This window comes from Mytilus trossulus, chromosome 8 (genome assembly GCF_036588685.1).
Source record: "Mytilus trossulus isolate FHL-02 chromosome 8, PNRI_Mtr1.1.1.hap1, whole genome shotgun sequence".
NCBI lineage: Eukaryota > Metazoa > Mollusca > Bivalvia > Mytilida > Mytilidae > Mytilus > Mytilus trossulus.
Window position 1 is genome coordinate 72,534,326 of NC_086380.1, and position 9,226 is coordinate 72,543,551.

A 9,226-nucleotide genomic window follows, 5' to 3' on the forward strand; every position below is an offset into this window, starting at 1 on the left:
ATGTTCAATTTCTTCATCTAGCAATATAATAAGAAAAATTATCAATTCATTGCTCGTATATTAAAAAAGTATTTTTTTATATTTAATAAAAAAAAAATGTTTTCTTGTCGCTAAATAGCTTCTTGATGCTTCTTATCGCTTTAGTCGACAAGTAGTGAGACCCAAAACCCACAATAAAGTTTGAGGAAATACATTTTCTCTGATATGCAATATATATGTTAAAATAGCTAATTTCAAAATTGATTTCAATACGTTAGTGTTCGCATATTAAAAAGCAGGAGTATAAACAATCTAGTTGAAAAATAATATTGTGGGATACCTTTTGGTCTTCAATGAGACCACTAAATAGTTATGCTGCAATAATACGTGTTTCTTTCCCCGTCTCAATCAGTATCCTATCGAAATATTTATTTTTATTGACAATGAAATTCATGTACAACAATTTTATTTCATGATAGTATATCGTACAGACCTCCAGAGGACAACAGATAAAAGAAATGGACAAGACATGTGGTTGTAAAGGAATACGGTCGTGTATCTTGTGCGAAAATCAGGAAACGCCCACAAATCAACAGGACTGTCAGAAGTCAGATTGTGTAAGAATAAGATACTAAGAACATTATATTAATTGTCTCCTAAAGGACACACAATAATAAGAAGAATATTCTTCCAATCCTTGATTGGCAGCATAACATGTACACACAAAACAATATACCATGATTTGTAACAGAAAAACATATATATATTGAATGAAACATTAAAAAGTTCAGACAGATGTTTTTATCTTCATTCTATAAAAATCACATACCTTTAATTCCATGCAAGATCAGAACTATAAAATCATTACATAAGAATACGTCCTTGCATCTCTTTTTTAAATTATATAAATATATGATAAAGCAATACCATGAATACAGTACAGGCACTTGTCTCTGTAGTCGGAGATAACTAACTCTGTCGTCCAACAGCTGTTTTGCTAGACAAGTACGGTCGTGGGACAGCCCTGCTTATCAGCAGTTGGACGACAGAGTAATCATGTAATGTTGGACTATTGTCTCTGGGTCTAAGCTATTTTCAAGTTAAAATTAATAGATCGTTATCAGGTTATAATCTCTACAAGATTTTTGGTTGGTTTTATTTTTACATTTTTTAATACCTTCAAGTCTCACAATTCAAAACACTCCATCATTGTCAATATCTTGATTTTGTTGAGAGTATCACACTAAATATATAAGCATGCTTTCAAATATAGTACCGACCACCAGAAGAAAAATAAAAGTTGATTGAACAAAATGGGAAAAAGTGAACTTGGTAGTAAAAATTGAAAATCTTTCATTCTAATCTGCTATACATTTCAATTTGCAGTTATTTATTTCTCCTGTTTTACACTGCCACTTGGTAGAGACTAAGACCCTATCTTCATGATCTTGTTGGTGTTGATATATCAGTATGTCAGAAATGAATTTCGATAACTTATCTATTGAACATAAAAGCAACTGACCAAAGTTGTTCAATGAATACCAATTATTTATTTATCGCCCTCGAAAGTGGGCAGTCATTTATTTCTTCTTTTTACCATGCCACTTGGTAGAGACAAAAGATTTTGTTGGAGTTGATATAGCAGAAATGAATTTTGATTAATCATATACTGAACATAAAAACTACAGACAAAAGTTTTCAAATAAGCACTGATTGATTATTTTTTGCATTTGAAAGTGGGAGATTTCCATAATTACATTTTCATGGTTATTAGCTCAGGAGGGTAAGCAGAAATGCACACAATCTCTAAATAAACAGTAAAAATCACTGAAAGCAAAGGGACAGCACTTTTATTGCTGTTCTTCACCTAGAAACTTCAGTGAGGCCATCAAAACTAGTCAAATGTCAAGGTTAAAGCATTTTAGGGTACCTATTCTTAATTTAGAAACTACCAGCAGGGAAAAAACTTAAAGGGTGCCCAGTCACCCATGGCTCCTAGATTTTGAGCTGGGCCTCTAAACTTTCAGATAAAGTCAAGTTGAACATATAGAAAATAATTATGAAGTATCTGGTCTGGGCTCCCAGTTTGAAATTCCCAAGTTTAGTCCCTGTGTAACCATGAGGCATACCTTCATGAAAAATAGTCAAAAGATATCCTAGAAAGGTTAAAAAACAACCTGCTGCAATGGGCTGCATCATTTTTTTTATCATATGTAGCTCATGCACAATAATTTTTGCAAGATAAAAGCATTAATTTGAAGTTTGAAATTTTTACATAATTAAATTATAAAAGAAACATTAATTAATATCATGAATATGATTTAAAAAAAAACCAAGTTTTTAAATGTACATTTTGTATAAGTGCATGAATTGATTATGGTTGGAATTAAATTAATTACCATGATTAAAAATAAAGAGATGTGGTATGATTGCCAATGTCATTATTAGAAAACAAATTCTGACAGAGCCCATTATGGTTTAATGATTTGTTCCAGTCTTGTTCATGTTTCACCTGTTTTTGATTTTTAGGTAGATACATATGATTTTTGTTGTCATTGTGGTAAAGCTTGGATACAGACTTCAAAGGAATCAGACAAGGATGAAGAAAAATTTTCCAATTGTGAAATGATTACTACCCAACAATGTTGTGAAAGTCATGATGAACAGGGAACCAGAAAATTCATACATTTTCCGGGAATACAGATTTATTGTGACTTTATCAACAAAACAGAAGAACAGACAATCTGTGATAAGATATATGAAACTCCATTTTGTTTGTCACAGTCAGGGAGAAGAAAACAGGTAAAGATAAACATTGTTAAAAGGTTTTCCTGCTGTTTTGAAGACCCATTGGTTTTTTTCAGCTCTTTGGTCAGGTTGTCTCTTTGACACATCTCCAATTTCCATTTAAATTTTAAGATTAAACTAATAAAATAAAATTGGCAGAGTGTATCCGAAATAAAACATACTAGTAACATATAACAGTTCCAAATGATAGTTGAAGAGAAAAAAAGTCATGAAAATACAGAAATATAATAAATTTTTAAGATAATTTGAAGAAATTTGTTAACAAAATATATTTGAATATTAAATACTACAATACCAATGCAAATACACTTTTTTATAGTCCACATTTTTGTGATTTTATTATTGGGTGTCTTTTATCTGAGTTTCTTATACTTTTTTAAATGCATATGACAATCCCAGACTTAAAGTTGCAATACTTAATTATATGAATATGCATATGACAATCCCAGACTTAAAGTTGCAATACTTAATTAAAGTATAGTATTTTACTGACTCCTTGAAGTCAGAACATAATGCGACTTGTTCAAGTCAGTTTGCACAACAGGATTTACCTCAATGAAATATTAAGATATCAAAAATATACCAAATAAACTTTTATATAGTTCTTACAATTGTGACTTAATATTTGTGATTTTTTTTCCTACTTGTATCCATACATTCTAACTATAACATCACAATCATGATAATGCCTGACTTTTACAGAACTTTGCAATCCATTTAGTTTTTGACGGACTCTTTTAAGTCAGAACATGATTTGACCTGTTCAAGTCAGTTTGAAGAACAAAATTTCCAATCAAAGCTAAGTGTTCTTCCTCTTAGTCTTAGCCCCCTCCTGAATCTGCCACTGTTGAGTTTATTTATTAATAATTTTTTTAAGAAACAATTAAATCAAATGGTCATTTATCTTAGAGGATCTTGCATGTAGTTTATGTGTCTTTTATCTGACTTTTCCATACATAACATTAATATCATACATGTATGGCAATGCCCGACTTAAAAATTTCCATAAACTTAGTTTTTGACTGATTTTTATAAGTAAGAACATGATTTGACCTGTTTAAGTAAATTTGTCTGAACATGCCCATTTGACCTGTTTAAGTCAATTTGTCTGAACATGATTTGACCTGTTCAAGTCAGATTGCAGAACAAATTTTCCAATCAAAGCTAGGTGTACAATGAGTTCCTTTAAGCCATGCTTCTACATCTGCCATCTGTGAATTTATTATTTGATAAATGTTTAGAAACAATTAAGTGAAATGGTTATTTATTTTAGGGGATCTTACATACATTTCCTTTGTTCTGACGTTCCCATACTTTCATTTGGTTCCCATACTTTCATTTGATATCATATGTCAGTGCATCACTCTAAAAATTGCAATAAAATTAGTTTTGGACTGACTGTTTTAAGTCAAAACATGATTTGACTTGTTTAAAAGAAAATGCATTTAAATATTGAATATACCAAATAATTTGTTTTATAGTCCTCATTGTGACTTGAGGGGACCTTATTTCCTCTGTGCTATATATCTGGCTTTCCCATACATTTTTAAATCAATATGACAGAACTAGACTTGGTGGAAATAAGTTTAGTTTTGACTGACCTTTTTTAAGTCAGAACATAGTGTGACTTGTTTGAGTCAGTTAGCACAGCAGTATTTACCTCAATGAAATATTAAAATAATAAATGTTTAGCTCTTGATAAATTTAGCTTAAAGTGGATGAGAATAAATCCTTTATTTTTTCCTTGGAAGATTCAAGGTATTGTCATGGTACTAGTAAATGTATCCAATATTGTATTTTGTAAATCTTTTGATAATGACAGAAAATTGTATGATCCATTTTTTCTCCTCTGGTTTTTGTTTGTATTTTGAAATGATTGAATTTGATGAGATAGATATTTTATGTTAAGATTCTGGTATTAGAAGAAGGTTTGATGAGCCCCACTTTTTAAACTCTTTGATTGGAAACTAGTAATCATTATACTTTTATGGAGATTGATCACAAAGTGGTAGTAAGGACTGCTTCAAGTCAGAACAAAAAATGACCTCTCTAAGTCAAAATGCCTCAAAAAGGGACATAAATCTTATTAGAATATGAAGATATTAAGTCACAATATTTTGTGCAAAAGCTGACCTGTGGAAGTCATTTTATGATAAATTAAAGTCTGACATAAACTGACCTGTACAAGTCATATTCTGTTGAGTGCAAGAAGGGAGACAACACTTACATCAAATTATATCTGACCTATGGAAGTCATTTTATTCTGACTTGTTTATGTCAGAGCTCTGACTGTATAAACAGTATGTCTTTTCGATAATTCTTCAGTATATCTATACTTTATCATTTTGAGGTTTTATATCTATACATGTATAAGTAACTGTAAGTTAACCAATTTGAAATACTGTGAACTCATTTATATTTGTTGGATACCAATTTTTGTGGATATCTTGGGGACAGGGGAACCACAAATTTCAATGTTCAACGAAAGGAATGTATGCAGAATTTGCCAAAACACTAAATTTAATATCCACGAAAATACAAGTTTTCATAATTCCACAAAAATTAGTATCCACAAAAATAAAAGAATCCACAGTAATTGGAGATTGTTATGTTGGATCATAGACAACAAGTCACATACTAGTATATGATTTTCAACCTGATAAGGTTATTAGTTGTGATGGTTTTTTTTGTGACATGTATAGCAACATATGGTTTTGATAATTTAAAAACAAACATGAGGATGTTCTATGTATAAATGCCAGAGGAGAAAATTGTTGGCCTATCGAATCCAACAGATTAAACAAAATGGCACAAATTCTCAAATTTTGATGTTTGCAGTAGATATAAATATTAGATTATTTAGTCTCAATTTGTTTTTCAGGACTATGGACCAAAGGTGAACTTCAAAAAGAAGAAACTAAAATTAGCAGAGTTCACAGGACTTCCAGATTTCAGCAAAGACATATATGACCGAATGAAAACGGTAGACATGTTGTCAGATTTTAAACCTGTTGAACTTTGTAACTTAGAATATTCTTCAGAACGAGGAGCATCTATTGATCCACATTTTGATGACTTTTGGCTTTGGGGAGAAAGACTCGTCACTCTAAATCTTCTATCTGATTCAGTTCTTTGTTTTACAAATGATGACGTTCCTAGGACAGAGGTACATTTGCCGATGTATCAAAGATCTTTGTTAGTCGTTTACGGTCCAGCTCGAAACAAATGGAAACATGCAATACATAGAGGTGACATCAAAAACAAAAGAATTGCTGTTACATTGAGAGAACTGTCCAATGAATTTCAAAGAGGGGGAGGCAGAGAAGAAGAAGGAAACAATTTAATAGATATAGCTCTGACTTTTAAGGGTACAGCTATTGGAGTTCACAAGATGTCAGAGCATTCTGAACCTTGAAAATTAAAAATTGTAATGCATAATGAATTTGAATCTTTCTTGAATTGTTAAAAATGAAACAACACAGTTATATGATTATATTTAGTCTATTCATATTTGATATTTATATTTTTATATGACTGCCAAAACTAGTGGTGGTTGTATATTGGTATGACGTTGGCGTCGACATAGTCGTTTCGTCTGAAAACTCATTGGTTTTCGCTCTATAACTTTAGTTAAAAGTAAATAGAAATCTATGACATTTAAACAAAAGGTTTATGACCACAAAAGGAAGGTTGGGATAGATTATGGGAGTTTTGGTCCCAACAGTTTAGGAATTAGGGGCCAAAAAGGGGCCCAAATAAGCATTTTTATGGGTTTTCGCACCATAACTTTAGTACAAATGTATAGGTAATTAAAAATCTATGAAATTTATACACAAGGTTTATTACCATAAAAGGGAGTTTGGGATTGATTTTGGGAGTTTTGGTCCCAACAGTTTAGGAATTAGGGGCCAAAAGGGGCCCAAATAAGCATTTTTATTGGTTTTCGCACCATTACTTTAGTATAGGTTATTAGAATCTATGAAATTTAAACATAAAAGCGAGGTTGGGATTGATTTTGGGAGTTTTATACCCAACAGTTTAGGAATAAAGGGCCCAAAGGGTTTAAAATAACAGTTGATATAAGTGCAGTGGCAGATCCAGAGCAGGGGCTGATCCAGCCATTTCAAAAGGGGGGTTCCAGCTATACATCCCCATTTTAAGGCATTGATCAGCCAAAAAAAAGGGGGGTTCCAATCCCGGACCTCCCGCTCTAGATCCTCCAATGCAGAGGGAGGTGGCGGTTCAGGGCTTGGAACCATCTCTTTAATAAATGGCTATATCTGCCCCCTGACATGAACTAGAGGCAAAAAAAGGAGAAAAACATGGACTGAAGGTTTTTTTTCTGGTTAAGCACTATTGAGACAATTTAAAAGCAGTGAAAGGGAGGTAACCCAAATGTTTGATTACCTTTTACAGCGCTTTTGAATTATGTATAACAAAATTTTGTAATTTAGAGGTCAAGAAGTTACTATTAAATTTATGATGATTGAAGAATATTGATTTTAGCCCTGGTTTTTGTTGAGCCTGCGACTTTTGTCGCAGAAAGCTCGACATAGGGATAGTGATCCGGCGGTGGCGACGGCGTGTTAGCTCACTTCTTAAAAGCTTTATGTTTTAGAAGGTGGGAGACCTGGATGCTTCATACTTTGTATATGGATGCCTCATGTTACGAAGTTTCCGTCAGTCACATGTCCAATGTCCTTGACCTCATTTTCATGGTTCAGTGACTACTTGAAAAAAAAAGTTAAGATTTTTTTAGTCGGAGATAACTAACTCTGTCGTCCAACAGCTGTTTTGCTAGACAAGTACGGTCGTGGGACAGCCCTGCTTATCAGCAGTTGGATGACAGAGTAATGCATGTAATGTTGGACTACTGTCTCTGGGTCTAAGCTATTTTCAAGTTAAAATTAATAGATCGTTATCAGGTAATAATCTCTACAAGATTTTTGGTTGGTTTTATTTTTACATTTTTTAATACCTTCAAGTCTCACAATTCAAAACACTCTATCATTGTCAATATCTTGATTTTTGTCGAGACTGCAACTTTTGTTGCAGAAAGCTCGACATAAGGATAGTGATCCGGCGGCGGAGGCTACGGCGGCAACTACGGCGGCGGCGGTGTTAGCTCACTTCCTAAAAGCATTATATTTTAGAAGGTGAAAGACCTGGATACTTTGTATATAGATGCCTTATGTTACGAAGTTTTAGTCAGTCACATGTCAAATGTCCTTGACCTCATTTTCATGGTTCAGTGACCACTTGAAAAAAAAGTTAATATTTTTGGAATGTTTAATTCTCTCTTATTATAAGTAATAGGATAACTATATTTGGTATGTGCGTACCTTGCAAGGTCCTCTCGCCTGTCAGACATTTTTCACTTGACCTTGACCTCATTTCATGGATCAGTGAGCAAGGTTAAGTTTTGGTGGTCAAGTCCATTTCTGAGATACTATAAGCAATAGGTCTAGTATATTCGATGTAAGGAAGCACTGTAAGGTGTACATGTCCAACTGGCAGGTGTCATCTGACCTTGACCTTATGTTCATGGTTCAGTGGTTATAGTTAAGTTTTTGTGTTTTGTTCTGTTTTTCTTATACCATGTATACTGTATGCAATAAGTCTTCTATATTTTGTGTATGGAATGGTTGTAAGGTGTACAGGTCTACCTGGCAGGTGTCATATGACCTTGACCTCATTTAAATGGTTCAGTGGTCAAAGTTAAGTTTTTGAGTTTTGGCCTTTTTTTCTGATACTATATGCAATAGGTCAACTATATTTGGTGTATGGAAATATTTCATGATCTATATACATGTCAGTCGCGCAGGTTTTATTTGACCTTGACCTCATTTTTTACTGTTCATTGCTCAGTGTTAAGCTTTTGTGTTTTGGTCTGTTTTTCTGAAACTAAAAGCAATAAGTCAATTTTATTTGTTGTATGGAAGAATTGTTAGCTGTACATGCCTACCTGGCATGGTTTATCTGACCTTGACCTCATTTTCATGGTTCAAAGGTCAACGTTTAGTTTTCTTGGTTTATGTTAAGTTTATGTGACAGTTGTAATAAAACTTTATTATTAGGACTATCAACATAATATCAATGATTAGTAAAGAAGGCGAGACTTTTCAGTGTGTGCACTCTTGTGTATGTTATTTTCTATTTTTAGACTTATTTAAATGGGTAATTATTCGTTGCAAATTCCAATGGAAATTTGAATTGAAATTTTGACCAAACTTCATATCTAATAAAATTTGTTGATTTAGCTAACTTATATTTGTATTAAGTAACATTCGTTTATAGCTGAAAATTGTTTTAAAGTTGAATAAGCTACAATTAAAAATGTCTTGTCAGTCCCTCTCTGTGATTACCATAAGATAACTCTAGTTCATTTCCCAATCAATCTATCATCAAGGGAAGGGAAGTCAAATTGTTCGATTTTCAT

General features: G+C 32.6%; 1 protein-coding gene across 1 annotated transcript; it reads left to right on the forward strand.

Annotated features, from left to right (window-relative positions):
* The first annotated feature begins 355 nt into the window (after positions 1 to 355).
* LOC134681382 (alpha-ketoglutarate-dependent dioxygenase alkB homolog 4-like) lies at positions 356 to 6,229 on the forward strand. The gene is made up of 3 exons (XM_063540985.1): positions 356 to 596; positions 2,509 to 2,781; positions 5,669 to 6,229. Exons 1-3 carry the CDS (start codon positions 498 to 500, stop codon positions 6,200 to 6,202), a joined length of 906 nt encoding a protein of 301 aa, XP_063397055.1. The 5' UTR covers positions 356 to 497; the 3' UTR covers positions 6,203 to 6,229.
* The last annotated feature ends 2,997 nt before the right edge of the window (positions 6,230 to 9,226 follow it).